This window comes from Peromyscus leucopus, chromosome 7, assembly GCF_004664715.2.
Source record: "Peromyscus leucopus breed LL Stock chromosome 7, UCI_PerLeu_2.1, whole genome shotgun sequence".
Taxonomy (NCBI): domain Eukaryota; kingdom Metazoa; phylum Chordata; class Mammalia; order Rodentia; family Cricetidae; genus Peromyscus; species Peromyscus leucopus.
The window spans coordinates 26,965,069-26,979,532 of NC_051069.1; the positions used below are offsets into that span (position 1 = coordinate 26,965,069).

General features: G+C 51.3%; 2 protein-coding genes across 4 annotated transcripts; both read right to left on the minus strand.

Moving 5' to 3' along the window:
• Positions 1-222: 222 nt before the first annotated feature.
• Positions 223-9,397, minus strand: Zpr1 (ZPR1 zinc finger). 2 transcript variants are annotated; one of them, XM_028866476.2, is made up of 14 exons: positions 9,133-9,397; positions 8,847-9,008; positions 8,328-8,418; positions 7,923-7,993; positions 6,414-6,500; positions 6,021-6,143; positions 5,635-5,682; positions 5,430-5,496; positions 5,027-5,097; positions 4,170-4,259; positions 3,480-3,590; positions 2,448-2,534; positions 2,221-2,286; positions 223-774 (listed from the first exon to the last, which is right to left on the minus strand). In XM_028866476.2, the coding sequence occupies exons 1-14, from the start codon at positions 9,301-9,303 to the stop codon at positions 640-642; spliced, it is 1,380 nt and encodes a 459-aa protein (XP_028722309.1). In that variant the 5' UTR covers positions 9,304-9,397; the 3' UTR covers positions 223-639. The 2 variants fall into 2 exon arrangements, with proteins under 2 accessions (XP_028722309.1, XP_037063424.1); XM_037207529.1 differs by lacking the exons at positions 2,221-2,286; positions 2,448-2,534.
• A 1,469-nt stretch (positions 9,398-10,866) lies between these two features.
• On the minus strand, positions 10,867-13,955 carry Apoa5 (apolipoprotein A5). 2 transcript variants are annotated; one of them, XM_028866474.2, is made up of 4 exons: positions 13,850-13,955; positions 13,184-13,240; positions 12,996-13,095; positions 10,867-12,518 (listed from the first exon to the last, which is right to left on the minus strand). In XM_028866474.2, the coding sequence occupies exons 2-4, from the start codon at positions 13,221-13,223 to the stop codon at positions 11,564-11,566; spliced, it is 1,095 nt and encodes a 364-aa protein (XP_028722307.1). In that variant the 5' UTR covers positions 13,224-13,240; positions 13,850-13,955; the 3' UTR covers positions 10,867-11,563. The 2 variants fall into 2 exon arrangements, with proteins under 2 accessions (XP_028722307.1, XP_037063425.1); XM_037207530.1 differs by having other exon boundaries at positions 11,564-12,518; positions 13,714-13,949.
• Between the last annotated feature and the right edge of the window lie 509 nt (positions 13,956-14,464).

Sequence of the window (14,464 nt, forward strand, 5' to 3'; positions counted from 1 at the left end):
CTGCCTCGGACTGCCTAGTGACAGCAGCCACATGAAGAAAGATTTGTTTGGGAAACTCTTTTTCTTCCTCTTCCTTTTTTGAAGACAGAATCTCACTACATGGCCCAAAGTGGCCTCAGTCTCCTGAGTGCTGGGATTATGGGTATGACCCTCCATGGCCAGCTGAGGCAGCTGGCTTCTAACAGCATGATATTCAGCAAGGACACAGTCAACAGAGGCGGATGATGTCTATAAGCCATCACTTTAATGTAACATCTTCACCAATGCTCCAGACCCCCCAGCCCCAAGTTCTTTCCTGTTCAAAGGTGCGAAAGCCGGAAGCCAGCTGTAATGTGTATTTCACTGCACCCAACTTCAGAGGCGCAGCACCAAAGGGCGAGAGCTGATAGACAAAAGGTGAAGGCAGACCACAAGGTGTTTCTGGGGTTCTTCTCAGACTACTCCAAACCTCCAAAAGAAGGTCCAGGAGCACGGCAGGCCTGCAGCTGCACCACCAGCCACACCTCGTGTGCTTCGATCTCGGCTCAAGCGATCTCCTCCTCACCACGGGCAAGGGCTTGGACGCTCTTCGCTTGCCAACAGTCACAAATCAGCCTGTGGTGCTGGTGGCACTGAGGCTGGCCTGTGAGCTGGGCAGTGCTACCGCTGAGGGGCCAGGCCTTCCTCATAGCCCTCTGTCTTCATGTCATTGAGCCCGAGCTCCTCATTCTGGTCAAAGGTACGCTTATAGCGCTCTACCTTCATCTCTGGATCATCTTCAGGGGCGTACACGTTCTGCAAGGCCAAGGGAAGACAATCGGTGCCCTGCACCCCACCATCCCCTCCCACAGCTGCGACTGACTCTCACTTTTCTAAGAACTCCATGGGATGTGTAGGGCCTCTAGACCCATGGCCACACAGTCTGCACGTATATATGCAGGGGGTGCTAGTATCAAACTCAAGACTCTGTACATGGCATACAAATGCTCAATTGATGAACTACACCCCCAGTTCCAAGCTTTTTTTGTTTTTGTTTTTTTGAGACAGGGTTTCTCTGTATAGCTTTGCGCCTTTCCTGGAACTCGCTCTGGAGACCAGGCTGGCCTCGAACTCACAGAGATCCGCCTGCCTCTGTCTTCCAAGTGCTGGAATTAAAGGCATGCGCCACCACCGCCCAGCAAGCATTTTTATATATGGGTCTTCTTGTAAAAAAAATATAGCCAAAGCTGGCAATTGCTTGTAATGCCAGCATTCTGGAGAGCAAGGCAGAAAGATTACAAGTTCAAAGCCAGCCAGGTTACATAACAAGGACTTATTTCAGGAAAAAAAAAAAGGCAGGGGAGAAGAAAGGGAGGGAAGGAGGGAGGGAGGGAAGGAGGGAGAGCACAGAGAGATTACAGCAATGGTCTTGATATATAAATAACTTAGGCCAGCTTTGCCGGGCCCATCAGTACTCATTAATATTAAAGTAAGGATAAGGCCCTGGGCTCAAACACCACAAACAACAACAAAATATTGCTATAGTTCTATTAGTTAACAGACGCTTGCCCAGTCAGGTTAACATCTCTCAGCAGTTCTGTCCTGACTGCCAGACAAGACTCTATTGCTCCTTACTTCACAGAGATGCAGAATGGAAACCTCAAAGCTGAGGATAAGAGGAAAACACAAGACGACCAGACACAGGAAGAAGAGAGCTTACTTCCTTACTCACTTTTAAACCTGGGGTTTGAGCACGCTAGCTGGGTAGGCACTTACTTTTTTTTTAATGATTTATTTACTTTTATTTTTTTTCTGTGGATTCTTGTTACGTCTGTGTGAGGGTATCAGATCCCCTGGAACTGGAGTTATACAGTTGTGAGCTGCCATGTGGGTGCTGGGAATTGAACTCAGGTTCCCTGGGAGAGCAGCCAGTGCTCTTAACTGCTGAACCATCTCTCCAGTCCTAGGTTTTATTTTGTTTTTATCTTAAGACACTCTCACTAAACTGCACAAGCTGGTCTTGAACTTGCAATCTTCATGGCCTCCTGAGTAGCTCATGGCTCATGAGTAGCTCACAGACTTGCACTAGTTCTGGCCTGTTCTTTACCTTTCATTACACACACTTGAAAGTCCTCCCGCCTTTCTCATTTTTCCTGTCGTCCACATCCTGCCCAAAGTCCCAGCTGAGAAGGCAGTCTTTCCTTGTCGAGGGCTACCATGCATAGTCTATGAAGCTCAGAACACCCAGAAGGCCTACTGTACCTGCAGGTAGCTGTTTCCTGCTGGATCGTTCATTATAAAGTGGGCCTTCATCTTGCCCTCGATGATCTACAGGAGAGAGGAGGACACAGCAGGTAACTCTTACACTGATCCCGGAAGGAAGAGGCTATGACTGCCGGACAGAGCCAACGCAGTCTACGAGGTGCGGGTCCCAAAAGTTTAAAGAGCAGGGAAATCAGGATCTTTGAAAAGGGCCCACGTCCTCTTACCTGCTCCAACTTCTGGCTAAACTCCTGCAGTTTCTCCGACTGGTTAGGGTTCGAGCTGTCACCCAGTGTGAATGGGTTCTTGGTTACCTGTAGCACGTGACAGCTGAGTCACTACACCACCGACTGTATGGGCCACTAAGCTCAAGCACAAAGCAGGTGGGGCAAGCAGTGGGTGCCCAGGCAGAGAAGGCTGGTCTCCGCCTCCCACACTGCCTGCTGACGTAGGTGAGGGGCGGCGCGTGGCAGAGAACAGGAGAGCGAAGGATGTCAATGAGACCGCTTTGCCAAGAAAGTAACTGGCAATCTGAAACGTAATCTACAAGAGTCCTTACAGTATCTAATCTCACTCTGGAAAAGAAATGCGAAGTACAGTGTACAAAGAGAAGCCAGGCACGGTGACACATGAGCGTGGGACCCCAGCACATGGGAGGCTGAGGCAGGAGGACGGTGAACTCAAGGCTAGCCTCAACTAAATGGCAAAACCATGTCTCAAATACATAAATAAAATGAGCAAACACGTAAGATCTACTATAATTATGCACTACTATTTAGGAAATGCCGACAAGAAGGTCTGCACCTACACATATAACAGTTTCCTGGGTTTTTCTGTCTGTGGTTGAATGCAGTGGATTTACTACATAGGCTAAGCCATCACACATACATGTTGTGGAGTTTAGATGCCAAAAAGACTCTTTCTCCTAGTCTGCAACGAGATAAAAGACTTAAGATCAAAATAACTATACTATCCACAATTAGCTTGGAGAGTTTCCATTCAAAATTCCCTGTAACTAACTTCTCTTCATAATCAAAGCTTAAATCTCTTGAACCAGCTTTCAGGCAAAGAAACCTTCAGTTACAAGCAACAAAGTAAGATTTTTTTGGTAGGGAGCATGTGAGATGGGCTCCAGATTGGCCTCCAATCCTGTCTTTTTGCCCCAGCTTCTCAAGGGCTGGAACTATGGGCATGTGCCACCATACCTGATGACACCAAGCTAGCCCTTTCCCCAGCTGTACACCACGCTCCGGACTCACCAATTCTCGGATGTCTTTCAGAAGCCCCTCGAGAGTGGTGAACTTGCCCCCAAGGACAGCCATTCCCAGTTCAAACTCCAGCTCCGGGATTTCCACACTGCACGTCTCGGACTGTAAGATGATAGTCCAGTGAAGGTTTAAATCAGAGGATGGCAGCAGAGCTTCACACAGGAGCCCTTGTCTAGTGGTCCAGAGGCCCCTGGTTCAATCCATAGCACCAGACAGATGGACAGATACTCAGAGAGACAAACTGATTTAAACCAGAACAAAGAGAGCCAACCAGAGGCCTCTGGCAAATTAATAAAGCAGTGAAGGTTGAGGACCAAGTCATTATGTTAGTTTCCTCTGACTACTTAGCTAAAAGCCAGGGGCTCACTCTTCCATCTGAACCAACAGGAAACTAGCATAATAAACTGAAACTCTGAGTCACAGCTACAAGCTACCCGGTACCTTATCATTAGGGGCAAAGAAGAACCCACATAGTCGATGGAAACTAAAAAGCAGCCAAGTCATTGCTCAGAAAGATTATGGGCCACCTTCTGAGCCTGTAGTCTCAATCATGGAGACACCCTATTCAGGGCCACTCAAGGCCAGGGGATTTCTGGGGTTGTGTTCTTGAACACTAAACGATAGCGTCCTCTAAACAGAAGCAGCTGTAGGACAGCTATTTTCCACACAGGCTGTTGTTACCTTGAGGAGGTCTCTGGTCATGTCTGAGGGATCTGTAATGTGGAGGGTGATCTTGGTACCCAAAGGCTCCACTGCTCCTCCAGACTTTACCTGTAGAGAGGATGGTCAGGAACAGCACCAGAGAAGCCCCCTTCACCTGGTGCCAGAAAGACTTCCGCTCTATGTAGGCTCAGACTAACAACTTCCAATGATAGCCTTCTAATCCAGCATGGACAGCAGTGACCGAAATCAAAAACACTTAAGAGTCGGCAGGAACACTGTGCCTAGCCCTGGTAGCATGCCAAATTTAGCCCAAATTGCCAAGAGCCGTGAATGTACCTTTAAAAATAAAAATCCTGACTGTAAGAGTTGAAAGGGACTTCTAAGCATTTCAGTCCCCAGCTACTGCAGTCAATGTAATAGTTTAGGAATTTAATCGGGGCTGGGACGGAGCTCAGTAACAGTGCACTGCCTAGTACGCACAAGGCCCCAGGTTTGCTGTCCACTGCCACTGCCCCCAACCCCCCACCCCCGTAAGTTTAATCAGCTTATGCTCCATATGCTGGGGGAAGGAGGGCTTCAATCCTCCAATCAATTTCAGGCACCTTTCTCGAGTTCTTCACTAAGAGCTACTATCTGCCTAATTTCCAGCCCTCTGAGTAGCCCAGCTTCTTCCACAAGGTCACCTCTTCTTCATCTACCCTGCCATCTACGGTACTTCCAACTTCTCCTCTCTAGGCTGATTCACAGCTCCTTCAAGGGCTCCTCCCCCTCAGTAAGCCTCAAAGAGCCCAGCTATACCCACGCTCATCCTGAAGAACATCTACAAAGGCATTCCCTTATGCCAATCTTCTTCCCCAACAATGGAGCCCACCCACCTCATTAGTCCGATGCCCACAATTCTCACAGTTGGTGGCCATGATGATAACCTCTTTAAAGTGGGGGATTTCTGGAAGTTGGAGTTAAAGAAGTCTATCTGCTTCCTGGAGACCTCCCGACCCACCCCCAAGAAATAAAAAGCCAAATCCCACACAAACAGATGCTGGACCCAAGATGTCGGTAAACATGTCACAATACAACCAAACTCCAGGTCCTGTGTTCACAAGCATTTAAAGACCTGGCTTAGGCCACACACAGAAGCCAAGGTATGTAGTTTCTTCAAAGATCCCTCCTCATCACTGAGGATAAAGCATTGGCTTTCCCTGAAGGGAAGGCTCCCATCTTTAATATAATGTCCGTGCCTGAGTCAGCTGACGAGCAACCCAACTGCTTGAAAGATACGGACTAGCTTCATGTTGGTCTGAGCTGGGGCGTTGCACTCTGGGCAGTTGGTGTTGAACTGGAGCACCTGGAACACAGTATGGGGGCACAGACTGAGCACTCCCATCCACGCAAGCTGGTTAGTTGTGACAATGAGAGATGCTGGAAACCCTGACACTCGACCCACATATCTGCTATGCCTTCCAAAGGAGCCAACACAACTCACTTCATTTCTGAGGTCTTCCTCCTCTGACTTCTCTTCTGGTGCTTCTGCCTAAAAGAACAGAAGCACAAACCACAGGTTGGCAGGTAGACCTCAGCCTCCCCAACACCCTGCCCTGCTCGGAGAGGGAGAGATTGCCTTTGGTCCCTAGAAGGTGCCAACTCATAGGACAGAGAAGTCAAAGCAAATCCCTCCATCAAGGGAAGGACAGAACTCCAGATGGATCCCCGTGACTGCTACCTGCCTCGTGAAGGTCACCACAAAGGAGCTCAGACAGGGTGCACCAGGTGGTGGCGGGGACAACAGCAAAGTAAATCTTTAGTGACTTCAAGCAACCCAGAACGCAGGCCAACTCCAGAGCATTCCTCTGACGCCTTCAGCCCACTTACCTGGAGACCCAGCATCTCAGCCTGCTGTGGCGTCCGGTTGTAGTGTGTGATCACCAGGGCATCATCTTTCTGGGGAGCATGTGGGTTTTCTACAAAGCTGTTTCCCGAGGGATCATCAATGATCTAACATTAAGTGAGGAGAGAGTGAAACAAACCGTATATAATCTCCAGTCATCGCTAGACCACAGGAGACAAATCCGAGTCAGTTTTTTGTTGCTTTGTATTTTGAGGCTGGGCTTTGGTGTAGCCCAGCCTGGCCTAGAACTTGCTATGTAGTCAAGGAGGACCCTGAACTCTTGCCTCTACTTCTCAAGTCCTGGGGCTGCAGGGATCAGTCAGTCTCAATGGTCTCCCTCCTTACACTGAAAACAACCACAGTCACTCAGTACTTACCAGAGTGAACGGGGAAGCCACTTGCTTTAGGTCCTTCAGTTTGCCAATGAACACATCGATCCTTTCAGCTACGGCATGTTCCATTGCCTACCAGGAAGAGAATGAAAACACCAGAGCTGAAGTACACCTCATTCCCCAACCCTCTTCCACATCCATCACCTCGATGAGCACACTGACTTCAACCTTGGCGTGAGAGCAGAGGGACCCAAACTTCAGAGTGAGATACAACCACAAATCGGAAGTCTATAAACGGTGCTGGGGTAGGAGGCAGGGCTTATTTTCTCACTTATTCTACCATTTAGCTGTAACTACAGCTCCACTGAAATCCATTGCTTCTGGCCTACAAAGGCATGTGCCATCACATATGCATACCCATGCACAGGCACATAACATGTAATTAAAAATAAATTTCCTCTAAAAATTCAAAATCTTGTTATGCCTCTCCTGTCAGTTAGGGAGAGAGATGACTACAGGTGCAATTACATTATTTCTGTAATAAGAAATATAGACATAAAAGGATACCCAGGAAGCTGGGGATAACCGAAAGGCTTCTCCTAGGTATTGTAACCTTGTCTAAGGTGAAGCCTGAGTGTACACTGGGGGACAGACACAGAGAAATAGCACCTTTATTGCTTTGTCAAAAAGTTCCCCAACATTTGGTCAGACACAGTTCAGCTAATTGGAAGCCTGACTATTTTAACACAAACAATAATTTGTAGTTGGTTGCTTTTGCTCTTTTTATTCTTTGGAGTGCCCATCACCCAGCTCCCAAATAAATCTCACACACACACACACACACACACACACACACACACACACACACACACACACGTCTTATTTTTACTTATAAATGCATGGCCTTAGTTTGGCTTGTTGCTAGCCAGCTTTTCTTAACTTAAATTATTCCATCTATCTTTTACCTCTGGGCTTTTACCTTTTCTTACTTTTGTCATCTTTTTTTCACTCTTACTTCATGGCTGGCTGGGTGGCTGGCCCCTGGCATCCTCCTCTCCTTGTTCTCTTGCTCTTTCTTTTCTCCTCCCAGATTTCTCCTCCTATTTACTCTCTCTGCCTGCCAGCCCTGCCTATCCTCTCTCCTGCCTTGTTATTAGCCATTCAGCTCTTTATTAGACCATCAGGTGTTTTAGACAGGCACAGTAACACAGCTTCACAGAGTTAAACAAATGCAGCATAAAAGAATGCGACTCATCTTTGCATCATTAAACAAATGTTCCACAGCACAAACAGATGTAACACATCCTAAAATAATATTCTACGGCCGGGCGGTGGTGGCGCACGCCTTTAATCCCAGCACTTGGGAGGCAGAGCCAGGCGGATCTCTGTGAGTTCGAGGCCAGCCTGGGCTACCAAGTGAGTCCCAGGAAAGGCGCAAAGCTACACAGAGAAACCCTGTCTCGAAAAACAAAAACAAAAAAACAAAAACAAAAAAAAAAAAAAAATTCTACAATAATTCCTTGTTGCTACAATTTGAGAAAAATCTCTGCTCACCCGTCGTGTGGGCTGGTCCTGTTCTAGGCCAGAGATTGCCCGGCTGATCAATCCTTCCACGGTGGTCAGAGCTTGTGAGTGAAACACAAGACAAGTGAGTGTTAGCTTGCTATCACACGTCTGCATGACCCTCGGCCCTTTACCTGAACTCTGCAGGCCTTGCTTTCCTCACCTGTGCAGTTCTAAAACAAGTGCCCCACGGTCTGTCTCACTGCGACTCTCAACCACTCTTACTCTCAAGCAATTTTGCCAATAACTTTCTGCTCACATTAAAGCATGAAAATCCACCATGATTACACAGCCAAACATAAGCCACGAGGCCTGACCTGGCACCAGGCTTTGCAAGAAAACAGGTAACATTTCGGCAATGTGTGAACAGCTCACATACCTGATCTTAAGACTCACCTCCCTTCTGGCTGAAAGCTGGAATTTCAAAATCCAGCTCCGGGATCCTCGTGGTGGCAGAGTCCGTCTTCACCACTTCCCTGTTCATGTCCTGGACAGAAAGGAAAAAAACGTTCTAGCAAAAGAGGTCAGCAATATGGCTTCTCTTTGGGAAATCATCAGCCCATCTTCTCTATCACATGCCAGCCAGGCTGTTTCTTCTTCGCTCCTTCCATTGAGAAGAGTCCAAACTACTCCAGAACAGTGCATATGGTGTGAGCCAGAATGCCCAGAGGCTGAGAACCGTGCCCATAAAGTCCTACTCATTCATTCCATCCCTCTCACAAAATTCAAAGTACTTTAACCACAGAACAGCCTAGCAGGGGGCAGCACTACCAGTCCCACTGCCAAAGGAGGGCACTAAAGGCTTGGCCACAGGGATTTACTGGAGGTCCGATGGCCCGGACCACAGCTGTTGACTCTGGCCTCCAGGGCTCTCTCCGACACCGTGGGGTCGTGTCTCCTTTGGGCTCCACTCACCTCTTGGCTCCTGACGGTCAAAGTGTAGCGCACTCCCTGGTCCTGGATCCTGCCTGCTGACTGGATCTCCGTGTTGTTCCAGCCACAGTGCTCGCAGAAAAAGGAGCTCACGATTATTTCTCTAAAGAAGGGGATCTTGGTGAGCAGAAGACGCGTCGTGCCCTAAGGAAGCAGAAGCAGCGACGATTAGAATGAATGAAACTCATTTGCCCTCTGTACGCCAGGGCTGCCTCTGGGTGCCCGGCTGGGTGGTCCCCCGGCCCCAGACTCCGCACCCCCAACTCACGTTCCGGTAACAGTTCATGCACAGCGACTCGATCTCGGTGGGCTGCTGCTCCTCATCCTCGGCGCTGAGGGGCCGGAACAAGGGCCCCGTGGCTGGCGATCCAGCCGCGGAGGGCGAAGGCCCAACAGCAGCCCCCGGGGGCCCGGGCTGCACAGCCCCGCTGGCGGACATCACCCCGCGCGCTGCTCAGGCAGCAGCTTCCGGCTTCCGCAGCTGCCGTGGCATCACTTCCTCTAGCTGCTGTTCCCGCCCCTTCTTAAAGAGGCCACAGACCCTTTGCCGGCTAGGTCAGCGACTGACAAAGACTTCCGGTTCCTGGGTCATGCGGATTGTACTTCCGTAGACGGACTGGAGTATCGCAGCTCGCAGCGAAGTCCATGTTTGGCTTTCTGGTTGTGGCTCCACCACATAGGGAGCCTAACCATTGGTCCCTAAGTCTATGTAAAAATGCCCGAGGACAAGGGTACCTGCATGCCTTGGAATCCCCTAGGCTGTGCCCTCCAAACTCTGCTTGCTTCGTGATGAGCCAGACCTTACTTGGGTACCCTATCCAGGCTGCTCAGCTTCTCCCCCCTTCCCTCTCTGTTCCCCCAGCTCCCTATTTCTGTACTCATAAGCATCGCCCCTAATTCTAACCTTGAATACGCAGACCTTATTTTTACTACTGCACTCCCGGTTTCTCTCTCCCCATTTCCTAACAAAACACGCTGCTTTAGCGGGTTCTTTTCAAGTGTTCTTCCTAGCACTTCCTCCCACGTCCCAGTTCCATGGCCGAAACTGGCTACATCTATAATAATATCAGGGATGACAAGTGTGTGATCGCATGGAGTCCAGCTCCACACAGGGTCTGTGGTGGGAAGGTATCAAGACTCCTGTGCAGGGGAGGCTGAGGTAGGCTGAGCGGGGAGGAAAGGGTGCTGGGCAGGGCAGAGAAGTACAGAAAGAAACTTTTATGCTTTCTTCTTTTCCCACCTCATCCAGTTTCCCTGGTCCCAGGTGATCTTTGCTATCTGAGTGAGTGTATACACGAAGGGAGAGAGATAGGAACTTTGGGGTCTCCAAGCATGGTGGCACATACTGTTAATCCCAGCACTTAGGAGGCAGGGGCAGGCAGATGTCTGTGAATTTGAGGCTAACTTGATAGTGAGTTCCAGGCCAGCAAAGACTACATGGTGAGATCTTGTGTCAGAAAGAGAGAGAGGGAAATGGGGGAGAATTAGTTTATGGGTCCTAAGAAGAGGGTCAAGACGCCATGAGGAATCTGGAACACTAGGAGCAAGGGTGAGAGGACCTCTCAGGGGTTTCAGGTAACCAGGGCATGCTTGTCCAGTGTCAGGCTGCGGTCCACACACACTGTCCTGCGAGGAGTAGACCGTGGGACAGGACTGGTGCAGAGGCAGAGTCTGTAAGCCAGCCTGTCGTCCCCCCAAGTGTGAGAGCTCTTGTCTGTCTAGCTATTGACTGGTGCAGAGGCAGAGTCTGTAAGCCATCCTGTCCCGTCCCTGTCCCCCCATCCCTGTCCCCGTCCCCCCGAGTGTGAGAGCTATTGTCTAGCCAGGAGTCCCGTGGCAGAACTCACCCAGGCTGGACCCCTCTGACAGACCAGGAATGGAAAGGGGACCATGACAAAGAGCAAGCAAGGAGTAAGAGTGGAAGATGTGTGTGCCCTAGGGGTGGTGGGAAGGCAATTGCTCTCAGACATTGAGAGCATGAGAGTCACACCAGGCCAACAAATGTCTTCCAACATGAGTCTCTATTTCATTTCAACCAAAAGTCAGTTTCACCCCGAGAGTCAGGATGTGAGGACTGGAGATGGGGAGGGCACACAGGATGCTCCCTGCAGGGTTTTGGAAGTCCTCACAGTGTGGAGGGCTCAGTTCCTTGTATGGGTGCAGAGTTATCTAAGGAAATGGGGGCTCTGCCCCATTGCATCACTGACCCACCAGCAGTATCGCTGGTGGGGATCTACACACACCATAATACGCTTCCTCCATCATATTCTTCTCCTGCTCTCTTCCAACAAAAGCTCTCAGGGCAGCCCTGGGGACCAGCTCTAACAGTGACCATCAGGCAGCCAGAAGTAACAGGAGTCAAACTCCAGGTTGTGGCGGCACAGGCTTCCAGAACTGTCATGTACCGGCGTGCAGACAGTCTCCCCCACACATAGTCTCCCCACACCCTTCACCCCAAATGTTGCAACTTGTGAGGATTCCAAATGAGCACCAGAAGCTGGATTTGCAAAACCTGGTGAATATAATGCACCTGAGTGGGGGAGTTGAGGAGGCCGAATAGGTTGAGGCAGCACCATCTGGTGGCATCACCTATACTGTGCAGGACCCTCCACCCTCTGCCCAATAGGCCATGCTACAGGCTCAGGATCTAGGGCATCCCCAGACAATGAGCTGGGGAGTGAACCTGAGCGAGGAGACCCTCAGGGCTCTCTCAGCTGGCTATGAGCCTGGTCATGAAGGCTATAGGCAATATCTTCCCACAGGTCATCCAGTCGGCTCTGCAGTCTGCTCAAGGCCTTGTTGCTACTGTCTGAGTGTCCCAACTCAGGAGCGAAGGCGCTGTGACTAGGTGGGGCTGGTGCTAGCTGCTGCTGGACTTCCTCTGTCTCCTGGTCAATGGCGCGAGTGAAAGCAGCGATCTGTAGGAAGGTGTCATGTCGAAAAGCCTGGAGTCTCTGGCGGACCTCCTCAGAGAGAGCCTGGGGGTCCGGGGAAGCTCCATCCTCTGCCCCATCTGCGCTGGCGCCCACGAAGGCACTGAGCTCCTCGCGCAGCTGGTCCAGGTTGCGCTGGATGCTGGTGTGCAGGTCCTTTGCCTTCAGTGTGAGTTTGTGGGACAGGGTCTGCACACAGCGACTGAGTCGCGCGGGGCTGGCAACCGCGTGAGGAGCGACACTGCGGTGCAGCTCCTGCACGTGGTGCCCAATGCCAGTCACCAAGCGCTCTGCATAAGGGTGGAAGAGTTCTTTGACCCGGTCGGTGTGGTGCCGCACGCGACTTTGCATTTCCTGCAACAGGCTCAGCGCCTCGTCCACGCCCCCCAGCAGCTGAGCCTTGGTGTCTTCTCCCATCAGACGCAACTGCTCTTGCAGCTCTTGCACACCCAGGCCCACCTGCTCCATCAGCTCCACGGTGTAGGGCTTCAGCTGCTGCCTCAAGCCCTCCAAGTTCCAGCCTACCAGCTCATGCTTTGCAGCCATGTAGGGCTCCAGGCGAGCTCTCACCTCCTCCAGCTCCTGCTGCAGCTGCTTCCTCATGCTTTCTGGATCCTGTGCCAGCTGGGGAGGCTCCTTCCCAGGCCCACTGGAGGGGTTCAGCTTTTCTAGCAAATTGTTCACATTGTAGAGGTCTTGCTCGAAGCTGTTTTTCATGCTCCTGGAGAAGGAGAAAAACAGAGGACCAGGCCATTAGACTGCTGGCCCTGAACATTTCCCTTGCCCCAGAGCATGGGACAGCAATACTCTGTAGAAACCAGGACAGGTAGAGTGGCGGGAGAGCCAGAGTCTTTAGTCTTAATCCCAGCCTACTACATCCTCAGATTCAGAGCACAATCATGACATTGTGTAGGCAACTCAATTCAGCGCCACGACACCATCCAAGAAGATGTCACACACATGTCAAGATTCACACCACCCTGTCATTCTATGACCCGCTAATCTCAGGTGCCTCAATGGAAAAGATGGCAGCAGGGTAGGAGAGACTTGGGCAGAGGGTGACCAAGATGGCTGGCGTGTGCTTGGCAGTGCAAGCGTGGCTGGCTCCCTCGCCTTCCACGTGAACCACAGAGCTGAAGAATCATCCCACAGCAGGGCTGTCTTGTACCCTCACCACACCCTACCCCAGGTCACTCACTCCCGTGCCAGCTTCTGCGGCTGGCCCATCATGCCTTTGTCCCGGCTGCTCTGGCTGAAGTAGTCCCAGAAACCCTTCCGTGCCTGAGCGGTTGCAAACACTGAAGAGAAGGATGAGACAATTAAAGGCCGGGCCCCTCAGTCCCACCTCCATCCCAACCCCACACTGAAGTCAGAGGGAAGACCCACCTGAGAGGAGCGCCAGGGCCCAAGTGATGATTGCAGCCATGCTGACCACGATACACCCTGAGAAGAAAAGGAGATGGAGGCTTGATCAGGAGGCGAGGCAAAAGAAGGGCCTGGATCTAGGACCCCTGCTCTAGGGGCTACCTGCCCCAAATCCTGATGCCCCTTCTGTCATGTGTAGGTAGCATCATGTTGAAGGCTCCAGAGAACCTAACTAGGTACTTGGGGCATGGGGTTGGGCCTGGGAGGGAAGAGATGTCTTCCCCAGACAACAGGAGTGGGTTGCTCCTTACCTCAGTCCCAAAGTTGGGAGCCTGGAAGTCAGGCCGCACTAGAGATTACCCACCCACCTTGGGGCGGGCTAGCCCCCTTCCTTGCCTGTCTTCCTGCCTCCAATCTCATTTTGTGGCTGAGAAACTGGCAAACCCAACATGCGGGAGGCAGGTCCTGGGTTAGCCCATACCAGCAGCTCTCCTACAATGGCCACCCCCCCAGCACCTGCTCCCCACCATTCCTCTGCCATACAGGCTCACCTGCTCAGTTCTGGGCACAGAGGGCGGACATCCTGCTTTATACTCCAGGAGTCTGGGGCTGTAACAGCAATTGCTCTAAGCAAATACCACGTGGAGGTTCAAAGAAGGATGACCCCAGCTGGCTCCTAGCACTTACCTTTTCCCCTTTCTGGTGCTCTGAAGGTTAGTGAGCTCCCCAGCCTCAGGAGGCTGCCCCAGTAGGGAAGTGGCTTCCCGGAGCCCTCACTAAGAATGGGCAGAACTCACCCCCCCCCCCAAATGCTGTGACCTCCAACCTTACTTGTTGACTGGCCTGCCATGAGGTGCTACTTGTTTGTCTACTGAGGGCCCTGCTCTTACTCAATTCCCAGGGCACTCTGCCCTAGCCAGCCAGCCAGCCAGAGGAACAGCATCCAGGACTGGCCAGAACCAGGATTGGCAGCCTGGGAAAGGGCAGCATTTATAGGCCTCCAGACCCTCCTGTCTCTCCGTTCAAGAAATAATCCACGATTGAGCTGGAGGAGCCAAGGCCAGTTGAAAGTGAGTGGGTAAACTGCATCCGGGGGTGAGACTTTGGGCCTCGGGAGTCAGTCAGAGGAAGGATTCTCCCCCTCAGGGAAGGCTGGGCTCCACCCCTCTGGGCTTCTGAGGAGGAGAAGCCTGGCAGCCCAGATTGGTTTTATGACAAGCTTCCTCCATCTATTTGCACAGACACACCTGAGTGCTTCATCCTTACCCTTCAATGCTCCAGGCGTTCTTAGTCCCCCCCCCC

Coding starts and splice junctions, on each gene's coding strand:
- Zpr1 (XM_028866476.2), bottom strand. CDS start 9,303: ATGTCCGCCAGCGGGGCTGTGCAGCCCGGGCCCCCGGGGGCTGCTGTT. Junction 6,144..6,413: donor TGGCTTCCCCGTTCACTCTG/GTAAGTACTGAG, acceptor ACTTAATGTTAG/ATCATTGATGATCCCTCGGG. Junction 3,591..4,169: donor TGACCAGAGACCTCCTCAAG/GTAACAACAGCC, acceptor ATCATCTTACAG/TCCGAGACGTGCAGTGTGGA.
- Apoa5 (XM_028866474.2), bottom strand. CDS start 13,223: ATGGCTGCAATCATCACTTGGGCCCTGGCGCTCCTCTCAG. Junction 13,096..13,183: donor GGCCCTGGCGCTCCTCTCAG/GTGGGTCTTCCC, acceptor CCTTCTCTTCAG/TGTTTGCAACCGCTCAGGCA. Junction 12,519..12,995: donor CCGCAGAAGCTGGCACGGGA/GTGAGTGACCTG, acceptor CTCCTTCTCCAG/GAGCATGAAAAACAGCTTCG.